Below are 26,839 nucleotides of genomic sequence, written 5' to 3'. Positions count from 1 at the left end.
GAAGAAAAAAATACAACAAATGCATTGAAGTTATCCACTACAGGACAGTATTATTCAAAAATGTTCTACTACAAACTAGACTCTGTTGTCGCAAACCTAAAGGCATTCAGTGACAGCCAAGGCCAAATACATTCAGTAACCCTTTTCCCTGCCTGTTCTAAAGTGCAGGAAAGTTTTTCTAAAACTTGGCCTGTATCTATGCTCCATAAAACAGCTGCTTATATATCAATTCCAAAAACCCATAAATTTGCCTACTTTAATGTGTCACAGTTGCAGTAGCAGATTTGGGTAATCTGATGCACTCTTTTGGCTCATGCTTTTAACTTCCAAGTCAGATCCTACTTTGTAATAGCTGTCACTGCCTCCAGCAAGGTGAACAATGAATGCAAATGCAGAGCACTCAAAAACAGTCAGCCAGAAAAAGCAAAAACCTGAAGTGTAAGCAACTGTGAAACCTTGATGGGGTGTGTGTTATTGCTGAGTTACTCTTTGTGACTATAGCACTGTAAGGCTGTTGGAAAGGCTGGTGAATATTGCCTGACATATTCAAGTGTTACATTCATCATACTGGCTGAGATGTTCAGTTCTTGATGTTAAGGTCTAGATAAATGTTACTTTTTGCTGCTCAAGATAACAGCAAGACACAGGCAGTGAGAGCAGGAAGAAAACATCTACCAAAAGACTGTCTTGGATGTTAAAATCCCCCCAAAATACATCATATGTATTACACCAGATTCTGTCAGCACAGTGCTCACTTGCGCCACTACCTCTGTAGACTGCTTTTGCCTTCATTTCTACAAAATCCAGAGTTAAGACTACTGTAAGTAAACAGTTCAATCATTGAATAAAAGAATCACTTTTATTAAGATGGTTCAATCCACCTGAAGAACAATTAATTTCAAATTTATCTTTGAAAGACAAATATTTTCTATTCAATTTTTCATACCTGCATGCTATTTAAAGTGTAACTTTCTACCCAATTTGCATGCCTACCTGCCTTTTGAGGCATGTCCCCTCTGTAGGCTGTTAAAGAATGACAGCGTATGGTAGGTGGTATTTAACATCTTACAATCTGCATGTTTGATGCTTCTGCACCTAAGTGACACTGCTTTTAACACCTCATTCTTGTTGAGAAGAACTCTTTACCATAACTACCCACTTATAATTCAAAGAGAAAAATACAGAATATACTTCTAAGAGAAAAGATATTGATTTTTTTTGTTGTTTAAATTAAAATGTTCAATGGTAACAAACTACGTAAAAATAGACTTTTCCACATGCCTTGAAACTTTTAGGAATATGCAGTCCTTGAGGCTACCAAAACTGATGCACAGAGCCTACACTTCATTCATTGCTACACAGAGAAAGAATTTGTTAAAAACACTGATGGTTAGTTGTGCAGCTAATCTATTTGCAGTTAGACAAAAAATGTTTGGAGCATCATAACATGAAAACACAGTTTGCATTGAACCAGGTAACAAGGATACCTTGTATAAAGAGAATGACGGTAATGAAAAATGTTTCCTAATGAAAAAGGTCCCCACAAAGCACATGAGAATAAACTGTTTTCACAAGCACAGTGGAGAGGGCAAGCAATAGATTTTATCACCGGAAGGTTGCCATCAGTGTGGGCCTGTAAATACAGTTTGACAAACACCTATCGGGAATGAGACTATGAAGTTAACTCTGCCTTAAGAAGAAATGGATTAATTGAAGAATAATGGGAAACAGGGTTGGAAGAGACCATGACTACAAGATCATGTGCACAAAATTACAAAAAGCCACTACAAATGGTTGAAATGTAATCATTGGTTTGTAATCACTGCTTTTCTTCCTGCCATGTTTGACGTTAGTATCACTTTGAACATTCATATCATTCATAAACATATTTACCATGTATTATTTTATTTTTGGTCTTTCTAGTGATCTAGTCATTCCTTCTGCAGGAAAAAAAAAAAAAAAGTGGGGGGAGAGGGGGAGCACAAACAAATCTGCTCAGAGAATGCTGTAAGAGAAACTGGCCAGTGGGTTGGTAGATGATGTCTGACAGCAATTAACTCCTTTAGAAGAACAGTTTGTTTGTTTGTTTATTTGTTTTTGCTTATTTGTCTGGTTTCCTATCTTAACATTAAAGAATGCCACAGAACGAGGTAACTTTTTGTGAAGGGCTTGCAGTCTATCCTCTGTCCCATGCCTTCAACCAGAAATCGGTCATTTCTGGGAATGACAACTCAAGAAAAGACCTGTAGAGATCAGAAGTTATAAAGGGATAGAAACAAGATAGCCTCACTTATACGTGGCTGCTGGGCTGCTGTTACCACTGAGCTTCTCCAAAAAGTGTGCTTTGGACATATCATTAGATGTCTCACCAGGAGGAGATTCAAGGGAGGTGCAGAAAACCTTTCAGAGCATCTGACAAACTTTGATCTTTGTTCTGCAGCCTGCAGACAAAAGTCTAAAACAGAAAAAAGGGGACTTGGCTTACCAAACAGTCATTACGAGCGGGACATAAACTGTCCCTTTTGCAAAACTTGAATCCATCAGATTGTATCAAGAAAGCATCAGAAGGAATGTGATTGAGCAGATGACAAATTCTGTAATTGTAATTCTATTCAAAAAAGTGTAGATAAAGGAATAAACAATGTATAACACTGACACTTGAAATATGTCAGAGAAAGTATAGCATACCTCTTCTTCCAATGTTTAGATATCACCAAAATGGAAAATTATTCACTTTATTGCAAGTTATGTATTAGATGTGCTCATCTGAAATTCATATATCTAAAGACAATCCAGGGCCCTCCTGTAGCCCCAAGAGATTCAATCTAGACAGTAATAGCTGTTCTGTGGATGTGGCTCATCCCACAAAAGGCTCATCCTAAGGCTTACAAAAAAATATTTCCCATAGTCATTAGACTCTAGCCAGTGTCCTTTGTCTGCCTTCAATCAAGAGCCAAGATTTTTTGCGTCTGGATCTTGACCTAAAGATTTATGAAGGGAATCAAGTACTTGAGAGTGGGCTTAGCAGAGGATGCTAAGAACTGGACACACCACAGTACGTGCTCTGTCCAGCTTGTTCTGTAACAAGAAAAAAAAACAACACTACTTCTTGTTTTATTAGTTTACACTTGTGTGAACTCTTAACGTCAATCTTAGGAGAAAAATAGTACAAACCTGTGGAGATTGCTATATAAACACCATGAATATGACCTCATCTAAGAGGTGATATATTTTTATGTAATTTTGGGGGGTTAGTGCAGATGGGAAATATGGTTCTGGCCAGTGCAGCTTTTTTTGCAAGACTTGTAACAGTGTTTTTGTCAGGTTCTAACTGCAGTTTGCCATAACAAATGAACAGCATATGTTCTTGATAAAGGAGAGTGGACATGATACATTGTTAAGCTCCTTCTGAGATTTTAAATACACACAAACCACATATCAAGAATAGTTTATCCATTTTAAAAACTTACTTCTAGAACAGAGAACCTGCCTGTCAAAGTTAAACATGAAAATGTTAAATATTTGGGGACCTAGCTACGACCTTGCAAACAAAACAAATAACTTTGAGTCTCTTACTTCTTCAAATGAGCAGGCTAGAATTACAATTACAAATTACAAAACCAAAACTGGAATATGTTACTAGGACTGAACATAGCTCACCTCAAAGCATTACCTGTAGTACCTACAAGAAACAATAATGGTCTTTCTGTAAAGTTTGGGTATATATATACACGTATATTATTATTATTATTATTATTATTATTATTATTATTATTATAGCTGAACACTTACATTACATCTGGTGTTTAGTGTTCTTGTTCTATATCTATACAGACTTCATAAATTAGTTCTTCATCCATAACCTTTACTGGAATGCTAGTCTGAAGACATCAGTCTTTACAACTGGTGTGTGCAGTTTTCTGGTTCTTCTCCAAAATGGTACAGAGAAGGGACAGAATCATGACAACACAAGAATTCAGACTACTGTCTTGAAGAGAGAGAGAGAGAGGAGGAAAAAAGGCTGCAAAACCAATAAAGAATCAAAAGTAGAAAGATTAAAACTATATTAAATTCCTTCTCAAGGTTTCACCTTTAGAAGTTTCAAACCATACATTTTTTACTTTATTCCCATTTAGGGCAATGAAAAGAAACATTTTGCCTAGTTGGACTCCTTGATATTCCTAGTGTTAATATTGGGAGTGGAGGAAAACTCGTAGTCTTTTAGTCTCAAGCAGAAATTTAATATGATACGGCAATAACATGAAAGAGTCTTCAAGCTTTGTCATTGTACCCTTTGCCCTGATGAGAGATGAGGAGGAATCACCTGAAGATGCAATTCATAATATTCAAAGGAGACCCAGGAGGTAAAAAGAGACTTAGGACTCTCTTCCTATTTATTAAAAGCTTTTCCTTTAAAATCATTGTTTCAATGCACTTGTTAGTGTATCGTATGATCTTTACCTCTTCCAAATATCATAGAAAAACCTATGACCCAATTTCATAAGATGCTGAGTAAACTGTAGTTTTCATTGACTTAAAACACTATAGTGAATGCTGAGCGTTCCTGGCTCATTTTGACTGTTGTACCAACTTTTATAAATCCACTAAAAACGTTATAACATCGTAAACCGATATGTAGAGAGCTCAGATTATGGACCCTGGGTCTAATCTCTAGATCATAGAATGCAATTACAGAATTCAGGAAAGACAGAGGATAGGGGAAAGTAAAAATTCAAGGAGTTTAAATTTTCATGTGAGAGATCTTTCCTTAGAGTTTCGTTTGGCTGCCTGGCAAACTCCAAGGGTTTGTCCAGCACCTTGGCAAAAAGTCCCTCCATCCTAGAAAGCATAGAATGATTTGATCGCATGGAAGAATAACTTTCTGACATGCTTCTCTGCTTCTTCCATCCCTGACACCGTGAAATACTTCTGATAATCTTTGTCAAATTTTCTCTTTTCTTGACTGAGATAGGGAAAGATCAGAACTACAAAACAAACCACATTCTATTTGTTATTTTTACCACCTTGAGCTGATTAATCAGAGAGCTGTTCAGAGTGAGATCTCTGTTTTCAGTGGTAGTAGCTAATAAAAATTGAACTATGTATGTATTATTTTTTTTGCTTTGTACTTATCAACACCAAGTGGCATTTGCTGTTTTATAGTCCATGCACTAAACAGAATGAAATCCTTTTGCAGATGGTTCCCCACCAGTTTTCCCTTTGACTGTCTTTAGCAGTTCTGCATTACCTACACGTTTTGTCATCTTACTATTCAACTCCTTTTTACAGATTACAAAGGAGCTGAACACTACGCACACCAGCACAGTTCTTTGGGAGAATCAGCATTTGTAGCTCTCCAAGCAGGGAAAAATTTATGACTTATCCATAGAAGACATGGTCTGCTAACTGAAAAGCAGACAGCAGCTGCAGACAATTTCTTCTTCTGTCTTCTATGCTTATTTATTTTTGATTATTATTATTTTTGTAAAATTCAACATGGAGGGTTCCCAGAGGTGCATGGAGTATTGCTTTTGTGCTCAGTCACCGTATATAGCTGTTTGAATGAGGCAATGCTTTCCCAGGTACCATAACATCTACAAGTTCGTCTGTCCTGAATTATTTCTGAAGGACTCAAGCAGAATTTCAGAGCTTACTGGGTGTTCGAGCTGCTTTCGGTTTATTTAATTTCTAAGTTCAGACACTAGCCCCACCTAATGCAGTTCTTAAGAATATGCTTAAGCCTTACTTAAATCTTTTGGTGTTAATCATATGCTTAGATGCTTTTCCTAAATTAAGTTTTATTTCATTTCAAGAATTAATTTAATCTTAATGCCTTTAAAATAAGTGTTATTGGATGCGTTTTGCAGTCCCCAAATAACCTGAAACATCATTCAGATGAAATAGGGAACACTATTAAATTGGCCTCTGCCCTTTCCAATAAGCAGACACGAGGGGAACACATTCTGTACAGGAGATAAAGTTTCTATATAACTGTAATGTCAGTCAATGGATCTGAGGTTGTAAACCTCTATTACACTAACGGAGATATTTTCACACAGGTGTTGCAATCCCAGAGTGGCGATGCTTTTCTGATGAAGCTTTAATAAATCATTTTTTAATAAATGATTTATTAAATCATTTTTTTCATAAATCATAAGCAACATATGTCTTTCTACTTCCCCCCTACTGCATTGTAGCCAGCTGACCTGTAGCTATTAAGAACATGAGGAGAGCTTTATACAAACCACCCACGTAGCTCACCTGGAACTTTTTGTCTCTAAATACAAGTTTTCTGAACTTAAAATGGGATTTCAAGCAGACTGGATCTCTGTATCTTTTAGATCTATCTTTAGTCTCCAAAATTTCCCCTTAAAACGAAAACATCAGTTTGACAATTAAAATGCAGTCAGATGTCACAAACCTCTGAAAAAGGCTAGGAGAAAGTTTAGGCTATTTTCCCCATCACCACTCATATGTTGTCCTGGCTCCCTCCTACTTTTCTGTAGTTGCACATTTTTATACAGGTGACAAGGTCTCTACGAAGTGGTGAAATTCTGGTACTTCATCACAGGGAAACTGAAGAGTGTGCAGGATACTGAGTTATGTGCAAGCTGAAGACAACCTCAGTTCCAAAATACACAGCTGTTGTGTGGGAAAGTGTCACTCTAACTTCATAGCTGAGCATCTGAGACACAGAGACACTCAGAGACTTCACCAAATTCACATTATAAAGGAATTAGCTTTCTACATTTAATAACATTAGATCAAATCATCTGACTGTATTTTCTCCTTGCCAACAGGCTCGCTATTGCAGAGATCAATAGAAGGACTCAGCTGAAGTTGTAGCACAGGAGAACAGCTGCTTTTCTGATGATGAGAGAAACCCATCAACCTCACATTAATGTGGTTGTTTAAAGGTATCAAAGTGCACAGTATTGAGTAAAGACGGCCCAGACAAAATAGGTACAGTCTTTGCAGCAAAATGAGAAGCATGTAAAGTAGTGTTACAAATGACAGAAAATTAACTCACCACCACAAGAGAATATGAGCAACATAGTCAGACAGGACTCAGTCAGTTCTCTGTAATTCCAACACTGCCATACAGCTCTGCAGAATAGAATAGTCTGCAGAATGGGCCAAAAAACTTTCAAAGCACAAGAGCTCTAGGCAAAACAGGAAAGATGAACTTTGCAGCCTTCTTCGGGTGAAAATCTCATCAATTTTAATGAGAATTTTCTCTGCTTCTGAGTCTCTCCTTAGAAGAAAAGAAATAACTGCAAAGAGGAAGCTTTCTTCCCATGGACCAACTGGTGTCAAGGCCTTTTAATATATGTTAAATGTTATGAGGTGCTGAATAGTTTGAATAATTTAAAATGCCCCAAATGCAAAGAAATATCAGATCTGTGTGTGTGGTTATGGGTCATTTAGGATTATGCAGTAAGAACGTAAATGAGTTCAAAGGGAAACAACCACTGCTGCTGAACGGAAATAGCTTGTGCTAATTGCTCCACATACCCCAGTAAGCTCCTAAAATGTGCCCTCATTCCCTATCCTTCCCTTCCTCTCCATTTTTGGTGATTCTGAATCAAGATATCTATCAGGTATTACTAAATGAAGCAGCTGCTTTAAGTCTGTGTGAATGGGTTTAGAAGCATGCCAGGAGTCCTGACAGGACTGGTGTTCATTTCAGAGCAGCAGCAATGTCTGCCACAGGAAACAAGGTTTTAAAAAAACAGCCTCGAGTTTTGTTGTGATGTGAGAGCTGTCAGAACAGGAGCAGTTCATTCATTTCCACTTCAACGGGACAGCCTGATTTACTGTGTTTGCTGCTACTTTTTTCCATAAATTTCATTTGGCAGCACTAGAAGAAAGGCTCAAACAATGCAGCTTAACACAAGAAAAACAAAATGTTGGGAAACTGTCTCCTCTCTTCACATCAAAATAAGTCAGCTTTTAACGCCTGACAAATATCTTTACTTTCGGTTGTGAATCCCCCATGCAGTCACCACTCAGAAAGGTGGAAAAGATTGCTTTGACCAAGTGCAAGTATGAAGAAGCCTCCTGACATGTACAGGGTGAAATTTCACTCTACCGTAAGCAAAATGTTTATGTCCCCACTTTGGAGGAAAACTATAAATATTTAGCTCTTTTATCTGACAGAACGGATCACAGAATCCAAATACTGAGCCACAGCTTGCCTGCAACATCAGCAGGTCAAAAATCTCTGCTAATACAAAATAAAAACAAGCAAAAAGCCCACAAACCCACAAAACAAATAAAAAAACTAAACTGCCTCAATAATTTGCAGAGAGCAATGATCCCTTCATAACAATAATATTTGGCTTTTGAGTTGGCAGTCACTTTTTAAAGACAACAATGTACTCTGCTTCTTGCCTTTCTCAAGGCAATCATCATCATTCACTGCAATAATACACACACACACAAACTATTTTTCCATTGCATATTATTTCTGGAAGACTGGAAGATTATTATTTTTTCTACCAACTTTTCTATCTTAATATGATGTGAATTGATTTTACATGCCACCAAATACAGGTGGCCCAACCTTCTCACAGGAGCTAAGCCACTGACCAAGACAGTTTGAATGTTCATACCTTCGTCGCTTGGAGACACTATTCCCCAATGTGCAACATCAATACATGCTCTCTGTGAGTGATCTACTGTTGAAAATTAATAAAAAGAATAAGTGCTCACTGTTCTCAAAACACACAGCAATATGCTTGGAGCTCTGAAGTTTGTAACTAAGGTAAGTAATCCTCATCTGTAGTCTGAGATGGTAGCGAGAAGTCTTTGCTTTGAATGAATATGCCCCTGCTTTATCAATTTCCAGCCACACAAGATTAATTTCCTGCAATTTAGCAGTCTGTCAGTGGCCACAGAAAATGTTAAAACTGGGTTTTGTTGCTGAATTAACTGCACAGTTGTATGTTCATATACAGTCTGTCTGCTGATAGTGACGAATGCTGCTGGCAAAAGCAATGGTCTGGAGAGGTTATAAAAAGTTCTCCTCAGTTGTATGTACTGCTTCATAGTTAATGCTGCTTTGCAGAGCTGGCAACCAGAATGGGCATGAAATGTCATTTGTTTTAAATTTAATTAAAAAGTAGGATTGATGTGATGACAAATTGGTAATAAAATGCAATGTTGGATTGTTAAGATATGAATACTTTGGATAGCCTAAACATCTAGCATTTCTCCTTGCACTGTTTATTCTGTAACATGTAACTTACTGCTAGGCATTAAATAATTAAGACATCCATGCAGAAGCCCATTACAAATTGCTCCTCAGCAACTTTTGGTGATGTTTTTATCTTATAACTGTCTGCAAAAAATAAACTTCCCAAGCATAACATATGTACTTTTTAATAACAGCTTAGCAGAGATAACTCATACAGTACAAACTTTATGAGTTTAAACTCTATGAGCATATAAACTGCTGTATTTAAAATAAAAATAAATATCAAGTGCTGAGCAACAACCATTTAAGAGAGAAAACCCTCAAAGTACAAACTGAAATACTAAATAAATTGATGTGGCTATGAATTTCTAGCTCAACAGTTCAGAATAAATATTTACAGACCTGCTGAGTTCAAGAGAAATTTTGTGGGCTTGCCTCTTCTTTTTAATGCTTTCTCTCAAAACTAAAAGTGCTGTGATCTTGGTAAGAACAACACACACGTGCACTCAAAAAATAGCTATATTTGTTTAGGTTGTGAAAAAAGTGCTTACTCTGCATATGCTTTCAATCGAGCTCCACTTAACTGCAGTTGCTGGCATTCCTGTTGAGATTTGAACAAATCCGACATAATGCTTTCCATTAAACCTGTGGGTAAAAGTCTCCTGAGCAGACAAATCTTTGTCTACAATTCTCTCCATTAGCGTATCCCAACATGAATACAGACTAGTTTTTGTGTCAGGGCACTGAGAATCTACTTCTGCTATTCTGTTTTGATTGAGTGATGCTCTAAATCCAACAGCAGTCACCTAGATATTGGTAACATTTTTATTTATTGGAAATCTTAACTTTCTTTTCCAAAATCAAAAAATACTTATCTCCAAGAAGGATAGGGTCACATCTAAGGTAGTGGATGGGAAATGAACTTCTGGAATGTATGGTTCAATGCTGAATCCAGGCATGTATTTCTGTACGATCTTGTACAAACCAATAGATCTCACCATGCTTCAGTACTCCACACAAATGTCACAGAGAATAACAATAACTATTTTCTCTGCTGTGTTAGATAAAAAGGTCATCAGAGAAAGGTCCAACTCTAGACTGGCCTATGTACATGTTAAACACTATCTGCAAACATACAGTAAGATTCCCATTCATTTAGGCTATTTCAGTGGTACCATGAAATAAGCAAAAATCAATTCCATTTACCATAGTTCTTTCATTTGTATTGCCAAGATTTTATCACAGTTTTTCTTCCAGTGCCCTGGCTTTTATCATCACTTTGTTATGAAATATTTATATCTACCATCCTGCAGAGACAAACTGATGAGTTATTCTTTTATAAAGCAACACTAGAATTTACATAAGCTGAAGAATCAAGCTTAAGTATATTTAACTGTTGTTCCAGGGTGCTTCCAGAACAAAACATTCTTAATTCATTGTTTGTCTGATGAGTATGGGAATGTGATATAAATGATACAAGATGCCAGATACTACTAAAAGTTATGAACTTTTAGTATGCATCACACTAATATTCTAAAGTTTTGTAAAACCAAGGCTTGCTTGTGTATTATGGGTCACTTAGAAAGAACAGCAGCCTCTCAGGCCATACAGTTACAATTTGAGACTCTACTGTACAGCTAAAAGAAAATTACCATTCTAATTGATTCAACATGAGTCAGGAAAGCACAGAAATGGATGAAATAAGCTCAATTATTCTGTCACCAACAGCCAAGTGACCATAAGCAGAATTATTTAATTTGTTATTCTTTGAGTCCCCATTTTCTTTGGACCACATATGAGGATTGTTGTCATCTTTAAATAAAAAGTTCTTGTATATGCTACACATTAGCCTAGTATTTCACTAAGCTCAACTATTATACTTGTAACGAGCAATATATTCCATAGAGTAACATTCACTGAAGTACTGTGAAAAGGTGCAGAAAAGCAAGGGAAATTCAGAAATACTGATAAAAAAGTTATTTCCCCATTTCACCTCATTCTACACATGAATTACAAAACTCTCTATAAGGCAACGATGACATGCAAAGCTGGCTTGGAATTTGCACCAGCTTTAGGCAAAGCCTTTTTGAAGACAAGGATTGCTTTGTTTTGTCTGGCTGCAGGTTTACAGCAATGCATTGATTTACAGAGAATAAGACTATCTTCATCACCAGAAAGTCTAGAAAAAGATATATATTTTTTTAAATGTAAGAGTTCTGGGTGTTCACTCTCATGTGTAGTCATGCATAGTCCTTACAAACCCTTTGAAGAAGAGAGGTGAAAGAGCCTAGATCTCAGTACAACACATCCTTAATGTGGGAAGGGTAGCCCAGATGTCAGAGTAATAACTTTTGAGTCAAGAAGAATGATTGAATTCCCTGCTCTTCCTCTGACTTGTAGCAAGCCTTGGAGAAGTCACTGGGAGTTAAATACACAGGAATTTGAAGGCCCTGATTCCAGGAACATCTCTAATTCCCTATTCAGTAACTAAATGCAGAAACTTGGAAATGAGGTCCTTGGGAAATTGGTCACTGAAGAAGCTGGCCATATTCCATCCTGTGTCATAAAGAATTAGAGAAACTTCACTCAACACAAACAAAAATAAAAATAAAAATTGGCGATACTGACAGACAATAACCTGTCTGTCAGGTTTCCTAGAATAAATTCAATATATTTGGACCTTGATTAAACAATTCAAACCCTTATACTAAACTGGTCATCTCAGGGATGACAAGTCAGTGGAATACCTTGATTTTCCAGCTCCTACTAGTACAGAGAGCTTTCACACATAACCTCTGACAGAAATAACAGTGGCAGCATCTCCTCCTCACCAAACACTATCCCAACATGTCAACATCTCTCCTTTTCCAGAGGTTATTTCCTCCACATGAAGGAAGTACATACAGAATACAGTATATTCACATGTGATACTGAACTATGAACTGGGATTGTCTGAGCATTTCACTGAGACTCAAGTCTCAGAAGAAGAAGTCTCAGTCTACAGGCTGCTTTACAGTTGATTATCCTTTTATATTAATATAATTTACCTGATTCCTTCATACTCTAGGTCATACCAGTTTACCTTAAAGATTTTCTCCTACCTGCCCCAACTTGTGCTCTCAGAGCCTGCTTGTCACACCAAGCAGCTTTCTCCAGCAGTGAGACCGAAACATTTATTTAAATAAGGAAGCACAATGCTTCATGATGAGTTTTATTGCCAGTGGAGTTGACCACAATAAAGACTTATGCACTAGTTCAGAAGAGGGAAGGAGACTAGCATGGAAAAGATGATGCTATTTTTCAAATTAAAAACAGAATTGAGAAATCTAATTAGACAACTGAAATTTGAGAGATTCACAATTAACCATCATGGGACAAGAAAAATAAGAGTTATACTGACTGCTTCTACCCTGATTTACACAGGCACAGTCTCCAAACTTATCTTTGTTCAGCTATATAGGATATTCTGACTAGCTCTCTTTCTCTTGAGAAACAGCTGGATATTATTCTATTCATTTTTCAGACATTTTTATCCTATCTTCCTTAAATGATGAACTTTATGATTATTCTTGGTAATTGTTCCATCATTACTTCTGTAAAAGAGTGAACCTCCTTTATAGCACAATATTAATGTTTTATATTTAATTCTCCTCTGCAAATATGTCACTACATAGTTTCAGAAATTTCTCTCTGATTTCTGTTTAAGGACTATAGAAAAATAGCAAGATCAGAAGTCCCTACTAAAGAACTCTTATTGTCTTCAAGATCAACCCTAAGCATATTATTATGGGTAAATCCTTAAATAACCACATTTGCCTTTCTTAGCTGATCCAAAGCATTCCATTAATACATCACAGTAGTGGGTGATCCCAAAACAGATATCTACAATAAACTTCGCAGAATCAAAAGTTTGTTGTTCTCCCTTCCCCCATCTCAAACAGGGAGCAGGTATATTAAATTAAATTACATGATTTTTATTGTCTTGTTCCTCATGTGATTTTAATTGCATCCATCTAAAAATCCAAAACAATTGGAAACATGTTAAAGTAAAGACAGAAAGAAAAGTTATTGGCCAAGAGCAGCACAAATGCATGCTCTGGCTTCAGTTAAAACAATGCTTGTTTGTGTAGATACAACACAAAATTAGATTCTCTCTAGCTTAAATGTAAATTAGTTGAAGGTCTCTAAAATCATCCTTACTAGATTCATTATTATTATTAAAACAAAACAAAAACAACAAAAAACAACTGCTTTTTACATTCCTTTAATTCCAGTAATTCCCACCAAATCAACCAAGAATGGGAGCTAGTCCTCCTGCCGTTGCACAGAGTAGCTCCTGTTCACAAATTATTCTAGATAAAAAATTAAGATGGGCAAGGAGATAGAAAGCAAACAGAGCAATATGTATGATAGTAGCAAATAGCAAATTTCTTCCATAATTTGGGGGGTGGGTGGGTTACTGAAAGCAGTCTCAATTACACACACACACAGAATCAACATTGTGCTGAGAAACGGCAATTGAGAGTAGGGATACTGTATATCCAGTCTTCCCCCATCATGGCCTCTTTCCTGCTTAGAAATTTTGTCTGGGTGGAATTTCAGAATATTTAACGTTGTCTAGGATTTCTGAATGTCTGGCAGCTTGGAACAACTCTGCAAAAGGTCTGACCAAACTGAGCTGCCAAATTTCCAGAAGTCTTGGCTGTTGCTTCAGCACGTGCACAGATCAATTGCAAGGGACAGTGGACTATGTCCAGTACTTTGGGAGTTGTTGGACACACTGCACATATACTAAACAGACAGTTCTTATGTACCAATATCTGGAAATTCCTGAATATAAACATGATGGCCATATGTGACAGGAAGACAGGTAAGGAATGAATTTCTGAGTTAAAGAGATTGAGAGACAGAATTGGAGCTAAGAGCACCACAACTGTCCAAAATCAAGACATTTCTTGAACAGTAACTCCTACCTCTGCAGGTTTTCCTGAAGGCAATATAAGCAGGGGAGCAAAAATAGGTGTTCCACACATGAATGCTTGTGTCATTTGATGAAGTGCCTTTGAATAATTCTGTATACAGATAACTCTATATGGGAAAACAATTGTGACTGAATCCCACTTTAACCACTTCCCAGCAGGGCAGCCGTCTCCCATAAAAGCATGGATCTTTCCTGAGTTTCTTCCTCATAGAGCTTAGAACAGTCACCCCTCCAGGACATACAGATCCAAAACCACTGGCAGCTTCATGCAATTAGCTGCCTGGTATGTTTTGTAACAGAGAAGATCTCATGCCAACAACAAAGGATTTTATGCCATGTCATCATCTTCTGTCATCATGTGGGCTTCTCTCATTTCAGATTCTGCCATCTCAAATCCAGACATACAATGTAATTAAGGTATACTTCTGGACTGTCTGCTGACTGAAACTTGGAAATGGAGCATGCATTTGCAGCTTAAGTCCAAAGCAAAGGGCAAATGACAAAGGTTTTGCCATGAAAAGCTGGTACAGCAGCCAGAACAAAACAGGTTGGTTAGATCTCAGTTTTTCCCTTAGCAGGTAGTCATTTTCTCCGTTGTGTCTTGTTTCTCCCTGTCTGATCTCAGACAATTTCCTCAGGCAACATGTTTCAAAGAGTACCTGTGCAGCCAGCAGCAGCAAAAGCAGCTCAGACTTTGGCAAATTCACACATATAATTGGCCTTAAGTATGATTCAAACAAACAGACACAGGTTGGGTGTTGCAAAAGAAGAATGACAGAAGGAAAACAGGAAAGAACATTAACCACGGGCAGGATTTGACATTAACCTGGCTAGTCTTGATATTTACCATTCAGATCCCTTATTTGAGGGTGGATGGAATGGGAACAGCAGGACAGTAACTACTCAGTGAGCATCAAGCTATGAACTACATACATATCCCAACATCTGCACGAACTCTGAAGTACATCTGTCAATACATGACTTCTAGCTCCACCAGATTAGAATACCAGACTAGATTTAGTACTTTGATAACTTGGTTCTGGCAATGGACCATATATGATGGTTCACATGAAGCAGAAAAACAACCCACACTGCACTGTTGCCAATTGTGCAATGCTTTATCCAAGGAGAAAAATTCTTTCCTGACCCCTAGGCAATCAGTCTGTGGTCCGTAGCATGACATTTGGCTGTTCCTCTCAGGCAGAGCTGTAGCACAAGTATTCTTTAGGCTCGTAAAATTAATGACCATCAATATTACCCTTGAAAATTATACACACATGCAGCCAAAGCAGGTTGAATTAACTGCTAGCAGCAAGCAAATGCAGAGGTTAATATCACTCTGGACAGGGAAAGGTTTCTTGGAAACTGACGGCTGACTTGTCAAATTTTATTGCTTGACACTCAGTGACATCAGTGTAAAGAACAAAAACTGTTCATGCTATATTTTTAATGTATTCAGTCTATTGCTATTTAAGTTCAGCAAAATTATGTATGGGCAGCTAGTCACATAGTTACTCTGCTTCCACCTACACCATAAACAGAAGTAGACTTATGGCAGCATTCAAATAACTGCTAAGTTCTACAGTTCATCCAGTGATGTGCAGCTGCATTAGAGAGATACACAAAAATTATTCAATACTGCAAAGCATTGATAAATATTCCAGTGATTCCAGTTTCTCCATCAGAGAAACAAACAGTTTAAAACAGAGCCTGGTAACATTTTGGCATGCTCTTCTTTTCCAAAAGTATCTTAAAAAGTACTGACAGACAAGGTAGAATGCCTTAGCACAAGGCAGGGGTTACTTCCTGGAGCTGCTCACCTCACATAAGACATGCAATGGAGATCTGCCCATCAATCAGTTTCTAACAAATTGCAATCCCACAACACAATTTCAAAATAATATGGGAAGATTTCCCCACCAAACACCTCAGAAACTGACTGATGAACAACTTCGGTGTCCATGCAGCAGAGGTTAGAGGAGTGCCTGGGGAAGGTAACCTTGTTTTAGCCTAAGTGGTTCCACCCCTCAGTCAGATTTCCAGGCCAACATCATCTTCATGCACTTACAAGATGATAAGCTAACATTTTACCCTGAGATCACATTGGGAGACTGAGATATGCAGTCAGACATAGATAAACTAGCTGAGATTTTAGCAAGAAAACCAGGGTGGTAGTAGGAGGAACAGAAAAAATATATTAATGTTAATGGCAACTCCAATTCCTTTCCACTTCCTGTTTCCTACATTTATGGGCTATTTTTCAATTTTCACTCTCTCCTTGATCTTCAGTTGCCATTTCACACAATTTGTCTTACATGCTGTTGGAAAGAAAAGCAAAAAGTTTGACTCCAGTGCTCCCTCTTCCTTGTTCACTTAGTGAGAGTACAGGATCATCACAATATCAGATTTATATCCTGTCTTGGATCCTCAAAATGTTTGTTTTTTCTGATAAGACAGATTCCACTGCAGAGGAACTCTTTGAAGAAAATCTCCTGTCTAGCCATTTTTAAAACTTTTTATTTTTCTTTAGCCTAAGTCTAGTTTAATATTTACACTATGTGATGAAGCAGAGTATCAGCAACAGACCCTCATAACATCTGTAGCTTATTTTCCAGGATAGAAAAAACTAAGTATGTTCAGTAGCTACCTCTATTACTAAATCATATTAACTTCTGTCCTTCTGAACCCCTGGAACATTGAAGTAATGGAAGAAACTACATTCTACAAAGTAGCTAAAGACGGTCCCATATGATACGAACTCTGAGGCTGCAATCTAGAAGGACTGCAGCTATTAAATGACAATGTCCTTCCAAACTGTGGCATTGTGTCCCCCATCCCCCTGTACATGTTACTAGACCAGGAGCACAGCAAGACATTCATTTGGACCCAGCAGTTAAAAACAACAGAACCAAACACAAGCGCCCCAAGCACATTACATTATAAACAACGGATCACACAAATTCAATTTTTATAGGCAGTGTAATCATTATAAAACTTGTTTTTCTTGCACAAGGTAATAAGGGGAACATGCTGTGCTTGTATTACTCTGTATTTCCAACTATTATAATGTAGGTTGTTCTCCCTCCTCCAGATTTGCAAGCTTGTATCTCAGCCTCCAACTAGAGTTGAGTCCAGGGAATTTGGAACTAATGCACAATGATAAAGATTGGCTGTTTTATGTCTACAGCTGTGTTGCATGCTTCTCAGCTGCATTAGCTGAGAGAGGCAAAACAAAGCTACCCTAAGCAAATACCAGACAATACTCTGTGCACAGCAAGAGGCTGAAGTGCCAAAGACAGTGGCTGTAATTACCTACCTTGGCTTGCCGAGCCATAGAATACAACATAAGGCAGTCTATTTGCACAAAGTAATTGCACGTCTCACATGTATTTCAACAAAGCTGTGGTCTGGATGCTTAGCACTTAATAAAGCACTTCAAGCAATACAGGTTTACTTCATCTATTTGACATGCATTCAGTCAGTATATTATCATCTGCATTTTAAGCACAGAAAATTAAAAGATTCAGCCATTCTCATATAGTAAAAAGGCAGAAATGGGATTTAAATTTTCATCAAGAAGTTCAGTCCAGAACTTCCACCAAACCTTCATTCCTTCAAGGAACTTAAGTCTTTAAGTTTAATTAGTATTGAATTTGTGTATTTTATCCAAGCTACTAAAAACCCTGCATAGTTTACCCTTTCCATGTTCAAAGCAACCCTAAAAAGGGGATGGATATTCTTGAAGAATTAATATTTTAAAGATAGGTCTGAAAAAATATTCAAAACAGTGATGGCACTCTAACTTGTAAGACAGTCAATTTTACCACTGCTTTCTTTTAACAAATAATAAAAAGTCTGCAGAGCAAATGAAAAATTGGAAATAACCTACTTGCGTCTTTAATTAGGAAACATAAGAAATGTAAAACTAAAACTTAGCAACTTCACACAATTCAACTTTCATTTCACTTGCTAGTTGCAGTGCTGTCTGGAAGAACCAGCCACAGTTAGAATAGTATTGTACACAGGTGTCACATAAATAAAGTAGCAACATGCCATCTTTTCATTGTGGTTGCAACCTATCAAGGTGAAATAATGGAAAAAAAAAAAAAAAAAAAAAAAAAACAGTAAGAAAGGGAATGTTCATTGGGACCGGCCAATGTTGGACACACAGAGAGGATTTCTAATTGGTATCTCAACATTTCAAGAAGAAGTAGGCTATTTTTGGAAAAATAAATAAATAAAATCTAATCTAAATGTTTGATAAAAAAATCTGCTCTCTGTCTCAAATGTTTACATCAAAATTTGTTGTTTATTTATTTATTTTTTTTAAGAATGCCACCTTTTCTTCAAAAAGTCAAATCCAAGAACTACTACCAAGTTTTAGTTTTGCACTTAAAAACTGACATATTCCAGCAGTTTTCTGCTCTGTTCCTGATGGGAAAAAAAAAAAAAATCCTAGCCTGCTTTTGCATAAATAAATAAGATATATATCAGATGCCCTCTACTGGCCCTCTGTTTAAGTTAGTTTCAGAAGTTATAAATTTCCCAAATTCCTTTTAGCTTTTCTTTTGTTATCATAAAGTTGCAGTTTCCTGCCTCTGTCAGGGAAATCACACCACTTCAAAGATTAGAACTGCATTCAGTTTGATGATATAGCTGTCAGCACACAATCAGAGCATGACATGGACAGGAGGAAGCTGAAAGAACTAAGAGGGAAAACTGACAGCCCCAGAAGAAAGATTTGGCTTAAGGGAGAAGAAAGGAACATAAGAGACCATACCAGGGTTGAAGCACAAAAGGAATATGGATGCTGGTAAGGACAATTGAGTGCCTCAGTTGTGAGGCGAAGGAGAGAACATGGGATCCACGTATGCCCACATTCTGCCAGTATGTCCTCTGAAAATGCTTTATCCTTTCAGATTATGGCAGCTGGTGCAGATACAAGAAAGTCACAACTCTCTTTTACAGATTCCTAGCTTAACTACCAAGAAGCACAGGTAACACAGTTAGCTTCGTGTTACACATGAAGCAGACAAGTTCAGAAACAGGCAACTTTGGGAGTCATGGAGATCGATATGCAGTAGGAGAACATATGCTCTCTGATTAGAGACAGATCCTGAGGCAGTTTTCCACTGATACTTAGCTCAGTGCCTGGCATGCTCATCTAGGTTAACTCAGCACACAGTCAGGTTTTGCAACACTACTCAGAAACAGACCTGTCACACTCCTGCCCCCTCAGGAATGGAAACACCAGTGTATTCTTCTTAAGTAAAGGTCCCATATTGAAGAGGCAATTTCACTGGCTTTGCAGACTGTGAGGTAGCCTCAGGAAAAGGTGAAACCAAACAAAGAAGCGCTCCATCATCTCCATTTCTTACCTTTCCCTCAAATCTTGCAATGGCTCCCAGCTGCACCCGGATATTCCGAGGAGGAAGAGTAAATGCTGGTGCTTCAGCAGGAACTGAGGGGCTGAGTGTCAGGGAAGTTTTGGATACTCGAGTAGTTGTCACCAGTTTCACATCCCCCATGATGTGAACTGTAAAAGAGAAACACAAAGGGTAGCATAGAATTTACAACCATTAATTACTTACAGTTGCAGCTAAGAACCAGATCAGAAGCAGATTGTTCTGTATGTATGCTATATGCATATACATAGTCAGAGTCTTCAGCCTGAAGAAACAAGTGCTATTTTTTGGGTGGGGAGCTGAGACCAAGGAAGATTTCCTAGTGTGCCTACAGTTGTTACAGGGTTACAGCCTTGAACTGAACTCAGTTTGAACTCTCAAGTCTCAGGCCAGCTCCTTAACCAAGAAGTCATCCTTTACAACTGCATTAAATTGTAATAACTTACTTCAGGAGGATATTTTTGCAATATGACTTTGATTTTCCTGGCCTGGAATACACCAAAATCAATAAGTCTCAAAAGCAGAGCCAGTGTTAAATAAGTCTTATGAAATAAAGAGACCAAGAGACCTCTGTTTGCACTGGAGTTAACTTGTGAGTGGGAATGTGGAAAATCTGATTTTTCATATCGTGCTTTCAAGATCTTAAGAAATATCTGGATAGCTCCCTCCAAAGTACTGCTAGTACATAACAGATACTTAAGCTGAAATTCCAAGTCTCTGCTTTGCTGCAAATCCTTCTGCAGCACATATACTAGTAAAATAGCGTCAAATTTCTTGCTACAAAACTGGCACTTAAGAAATCTCATTATAGATATCTGCTTCAGAGGTGACTCTTCTGCTACCCACCTCCTACTTCCCTAAAGAAAGCAAAAAAGAAAAAAAAAAAAGGAGAAAAAAAAAAGAAAAAAGCACTATTATATTTGTTAAAATGTAAAAGCTCGGGTTTTCCAGAAAAAAGTAGTTGCTCGACAAGTTTAACAAAGAATAAAACCAAGAAATGGCTTGGTTAGCCAACAGATCATTGTTGAATCAATGAAGAACACTGGCCTTGCAACAGTCTTCTATCTCAAGACCACTGCATATTTGCAGCTTCTGCAACCAACAATAGAACCTATTCCATGAGTTTCCCTTGCAACTCTTTCTGAAAATCTCCAGTTTTTCTCTGAGTACAGAGGCTGAGAAGTGCATTTTTTGAAACTGACTAGACAACTTAGGAACACAAACATCATTCATTTCTATTACGACTTATACTCCACTGTCATGTGTACTTCTGAAAGCCAGTCTGAGAACACAGTACTTCCATACAGCACACCTGACATGTTCAATAAACATACAGCATGCCAATCTCAAGAAACACCTATTCATTGTTAAAAAACAGTTTGAGGGGAAGTTATTAGTCTGGAAGTCAGATGGCTAATCTAAACTACAAGTTTTGGCTCCTTCACAGTCAACAGAGATAAAGAGGCACCTCCAGAGGTTGTTATGTTCTAAGGTGAAGAAGCCACAGAGCTTTCTTGTTCATATGACGCGTCTGTTAGAAACCCTGGTTTAGAGGGCAACTATTTCCAAGATATCAGTTAAATTATGTTTGTACACAGATTTTCTAAAAATACTTTAAAACTCCTTCCTCGGTCTTTCTAAAAATCTAGGTGAAAAGGGTTTTGGATTTCTTCTAGAATGGCATTAAGGCAACATTTCTGTATACCAACATGTGAAAGAAACAAGAAAACCCTCTAACATTTTTAACGATTGGAATGCTTAGACCAACAAGTAAATGGAAAAAAAAAAAAAAAAAAAAAAAAAAGATGGTTCTCTAACAAAGTTTTAACCTGTAAGAAATTACACAAGAGCTAATCTTGCAGAGAATCTGTGTACCTGCAGCCAGTCACTTGAGAGCTCAACTTAAGTCTCCCTTTCCAGTGTAAATAACTCTTCAAAACATAAAAAGAAAGAAAAAAAAAGCTATCATTTTGTCCTAATTTGTCACAGAAACCATAAGAAATCATAACATAGCTTTAATTGGTAAAAAACTGCTTGTATTCCACAGACAGCAGAGATGAAATCGTAGACTTCCTTCTTTTCTAACAAGTCCGTGTAGCACCCTAAGAGACAGAGAATGACTGTCTCTCCCAGCTGTAGCTACTCCAATGAACAACCAAAAGCTTGAGAAAAGTATTAATTCAATTAACTGTTCTTTCATTAGGGACAATGCTCCAAACTCAGTTCTCAGATAAAACTATAATTTATCCCATCAGACTTTCCATCATTTTCACAGCTGTAAACTGATGCCTACCAAGCTAGTATGTGTCAGCACCTCTTTTTTTTTTTTTTAAGATTGATTTTTCTTTGCAGATAAAGAACACACATTTTTCAAATTACTAATTACTATAAATATCATCTGATCTTTTATCACTTTTGCTATTTGACACTGATAATTTTGTATCTGCCTACTTTTTCTGAGTTGGCTTTCATCCTAAATTGTATTTCTCATTCTCTTTTCTTCTGTTCTCCTTCAAAAAGTGCTTTCTTTAATTTTTCTTTTCACAAATAATCTTGACTTTTCAACATGCTCAGCTAACTACTCAGTCTTCAGATTTTCTTCCCACATGTTCTCCTCTGTTAAGCTACCAATTTCCTTATCATATCAATGCCAAAATCTGCATTGTCCCTCTAGCTGTGAAATCAGTGATGTCTCTCTAGCTCTTAACCAGCAAATCAGTCTGCCAACACAAACCTGCAATTAAAATTTTCTGACCATTTGCGATAGTAATGATGTTCCAGGTATAATGCAGATATGATGAAAATCTTCTCCAATCTGAAGATGCTAATATGTTTGATTTCATAAGAAACCAGTAATATAACTTATTGTTTCACACACAACTTTGCAGAGAATTTGAAAAACAAACAAACAAACAAAAACACCAACAAGCAACACAACATGAAACAGAAAAAAAAAAAAAAGAAAAAAAAAGGGTATACTCCCTAAACCGTGTTAAAAAATAAAAACTGCAACAGCAGTTGCAAAAATTAAATCACCTAGGATCCAATTTCAAGCCTGATATTCGCCTATGTAAATGGAACTACATTTTGGCAAATGCCATTAAAATGGATAAAACAACTAAGAAAGAAGGCCACATGCACTGCAGATGTTCACAGGACAATTCTCTGGGGTTCAAAATGTTCAAGAAGTATCTGCCCCTAGGTACAGTGCACTGCTTATGCAGGGCAACTTTAAGGAACCTTGTTAGGCAGGACACCTGCTCACACACAGAAACCTCCCCATGGGGTTATGCTGTGAGACCAGGTTCACCAGGGACATGAAGGAAAGCCACTAGCACATGCTTGGAAAACATGCTTCATCCAACATATGCTCATCTTTCAAGCACCAGCTTGCTCAGATATGTATGGACTGCATTGGACAAGAAGTCCTCTGGCTGGAAAGATCATCTAAAGAAAAGACTGAACTAAACTCCAACAACTATTTTTCTACTGATTTGTCTGGTTATTCAATTAAGCTCTACAATATGTGGAAATTAAAATAAAATAAAATTAAATTAAATTAAAAAAAAAAAAGAAAAAAGAAGCAGTTAGGATAAAGAAGCAGAGTATGGCAACTAATATGGGCATTCGTACTGGTCAGATTACATTTCTTTTGCATGTTGGTGACATGCCAGAAATCAACAACAAATTGATGCTTAACATTATAGTGAGACTGTAATGTATAAAATAAAGTAATAGCTAGTCTTCTGCATAAGGACATCTTGTGTGGATTTATGCTTTTATAAATAAAATGTCTAAAAGGGATTGAATTTACCAATGAATATTATCTCAAGTCAGCACAAGCAGTTTTCTAGCAGCATAAGCCTCTAATCATCCACATTTAGCAGTCTGACTTTAATTAGCTGTGTATGCTGAAGATGTTTCTAGCAAATAATTAGGAAGTATTTTTTCAGCTTAGAGGATGTTTAACAATTATGTTCCCAAACAAATAAATAAATCCATGTTTTGCGGTCTGGTGTTAATATGGAACTGCTATGTCCAAATATTTCAAGGAAATAGTGTTCCAAAAAACAAATCTTATTCAAGCTTAAAATTTGATAGGCAGAAAAAATGCAGGCACTTAAAAACTATGGAACACATCTAACTGGTCTTCTTTTATGTAAGGAACTTTCTAGAATGAGCCTCTCCTCCCTAAGATCTTTTTCTTAGCAAGCTTGCTGCTGAATAAGATTTCAAAGATGCTGCGTGAACTCATAACGTTTCATTTCACATACTCTGCACACCTAAACTATGGTCTTTAAACAAAACCAACTGTAACTGAAGTTGCAATACAAACATTGTGGTATTAAACATAAAAGAAAACCGCCATGCAAATGTTGGCTTGTAGGCTAGTGATGTGGTTAGACAGCATTTCTAATCTGGATTTTTTTTATTCTTAATCCTTTCTAAAAAGCACATAAATCCTTACAAATTCTCACAGTGTGCCCTCTAATCTTTCTAATACCAAAGCAGACTAATGTGTTTCAAGCATTTTCTTCTGGGAACAAATCTCTGTCACTCAATACTCTGCTCACAAAAATAAACCCAAAAAAGCAAACACTGAGAAATCCATCTCATAGTTTTTCTCATCCAGTTAGTTTATATATGTAAATACTTACCACCAGCTTCCTACATAACCATTTAATTATACTAATTTCCTTTTACCAAGTCCTTCCTCCAAGGCAGAAGAAAAATGAGTTGCAGAGAGGGTGTGTGCGTATGAGAACGCAAGTGTGTGCAAATGCAAGGAAACCAGAGCTGCCAGTTGAAAAGCCTTTATTGGACTCACTGATATTGCAACTCTGCTTAGTGCAACGTAAGCAGCACATTTTGGCTTGGTCCAACTTTTCTGTTATTTCAGCCAGACCGCCCTCAATAACCTCTGAACCATCTCTGAAATCTGGACACAATCTTTTGAGCTCTTTAAAAATAGGAGCAAAAGGCCAGTCCAGGGGTTGGAGCATTTGTCTGCTATTTGGGAGTCCTGGTTGAATTCCCTGCTCCATATTGGGGCTGTCTGCATGACCTCAGGTGAGTCACTAAGCCTCTCTTTTGTCATGGCTCCCCATTTGTGAAATGGGGATTATTAGTTCCTTGCTGCAAAGAAGTGCTGTGAGGATAACTTTATTAGAGGGTGGGAGTCAGGCTACAGTAACAGGACTATAGAAATAGCATAGAAAAAAAAAAAAAAAAAAAAAAAAGCAAAAATTACTATAATTACAGGAAGCTGGATCTCATTATAGACTTTTTTTTTTTTTTTTTTTTTTTTTTTTTTTTTTTTAATTAACCAATGGGGTGGTGTTTTCAAAAAGCATGCATTTTAAAACACTAGGTAAAATTTATTCCCTTACACAGATCACTGAATTCAACAGTTATGCTAGGAACTAAATGTCATCCCTTATGCCTTAAAACCTTCAGTATTTCACAACCTACTTGACAGTTTCCTCTGTTCACACACCTTATTTCCTCTCTCACAGATCCTTTCTTTACCACAAGGACTAACATGTGGTTACCATACACCTATACAAATCTGAACACACTCTCCCCAGAACTACAGAAATGATTTTTTGCAGCCATGTGACTTGTGTCTATCTTTTCAGTCTTACCTTACAAGACCACATAAGGAAGTATCCTGTCTCCTCTCAGCTACTGGTACCCAAGAAATGGCATGCAGGGAGAATGATAAACCACAGAGGATCAGCAAAGAAATTCAGGTGATAAAGTCACATGTGGATTTAACAGGCAAGACGAGGCAGAACTGGAACAGAAAGCAAGGAATTTGTAACCCCACCAATCACAGCTATGCTCTAGGCAGCCCTTCCTTGTATCAGTTCTGTCTCAACTCGACTGGAGTTTTTTCTTCCATTGCCTCATACATAAATGACCATCTTATTCTCACTGGTTTCCTGCCTACCTAACCTCTAGAAAAGCCTTTTCGTCATAAAGATATTCAGGGCGTTTTCAACCAGACCCCAGAACATCCAATCATTTTCCTAGTAAAATTCAATAGCAACTATTAGCCATGCCAGTAGGAACAGGATCAGATGCCAAACCTTCACACACAACTCCGTGATCAAAAATTTTGCAAGCTTAAGTTTTGGCAACACCATGCATGTAAAATCCCTGAGTATGTTCCCACAAAGTGCGTTTGCACAACTGTCCTACACAAATGGGAATTACAGGCCAATTTGTGATTTGTGCAAAAACTTTGCTGTCACTTTATTGAGCCTAAAATAATCCAAGTTAAGTTACAGTTTCATTTGGGACCATTATGTCAAAGACTTTCCCAGAAGTAAGCAAGGTCTTCAAATCCTATCATTTCAGTGCCTTGGATTTCACACTCAGAAAGTCAGCTGTGAGGCTTTACATCAGCAAGAATCTTAGTGGTACATCAGATAAAGGACAGAACAGGTTCAAACTCTTCCAGGTGCTCATTTTAACAAAATACTATTGCAGCCACTATATGGTATTTCAGACACAATAATGTTCTCCAGCCTGCTTTAAAGACTGAAATATTGTCAGCTCTAAAGAAGATGTATGTATGTGAGACTGTGGTGGAGAGCTTGAACTATAGTTGAGCTGTAGTTCCTACTACAGTAGGAACTTTCTGAAATGAAGCTAGGTCGTTTTCTTTCTTCCTTCTCCCAGATCTTCTCTTTACCTACTTGCTTTCATGACTAAGATGAAATAAAACCAACAGTGGTGTTTTGTGGAAGATTTCCTTTATTTTACTGTGTCTTGGGTATCCCTGTAAGAACAATGACAACTCCTACCTATTTTTTTCAGGGCTTCTTCAAGGCTTAGGTCATAAGCTTTTATGGAATATGTGAATCACAACTACCGTAGAAGTGTCCACAAGTAAAAGTGGCTAACCCCATGTGACTTATTATTTATTAGTCAACCTAAAAGTAGCCCTCTTTTTTGGAAAGTGCCTAAAAGAGACAAAAAGATACTGTTCAATGGTTTGCATGACACAGAGAACTGAACCACTTTTACTAGATCAGGCTTAAGAGAATCTATCTAATCAATAAATTTAGTCCCTTTTCAGATTTGCATATCTGTTGCAGCATAGGCTTTACCCTGCAATCATTTCCATGATAAAATCACACAGTTGTGCGAGGAATTTCATCCTGATCTTGTGAAAGAATAATTCAAATGATGCTAATTGACATTTACTTATATATAGGTTTATTAGAACACTAAGAACACTAGAAG

The 26,839-nt window shown here is 37.2% G+C and overlaps 1 protein-coding gene across 4 annotated transcripts in view; it reads right to left on the bottom strand.

Annotated features, from left to right (window-relative positions):
- Positions 1-26,839, bottom strand: part of MYLK (myosin light chain kinase) — a 201,917-nt gene that overhangs the window by 124,108 nt on the left and 50,970 nt on the right. For all 4 annotated transcript variants that reach the window (XR_014317732.1, XM_082763002.1, XM_082763000.1 and 1 more), the window contains one exon: positions 19,559-19,716. Coding sequence is in view for 3 of the 4 variants with exons in the window: in XM_082763002.1 (XP_082619128.1) it covers positions 19,559-19,708 (150 nt within the window). In the remaining variant the exon portion in view is untranslated. The remainder of the gene's footprint in view (positions 1-19,558; positions 19,717-26,839) is intronic.

The sequence above is a fragment of the Aythya marila genome (assembly GCF_965140915.1).
Source record: "Aythya marila genome assembly, chromosome: 6".
Lineage (NCBI taxonomy): Eukaryota > Metazoa > Chordata > Aves > Anseriformes > Anatidae > Aythya > Aythya marila.
This window is presented reverse-complemented; position numbering and strand designations above follow the sequence as displayed.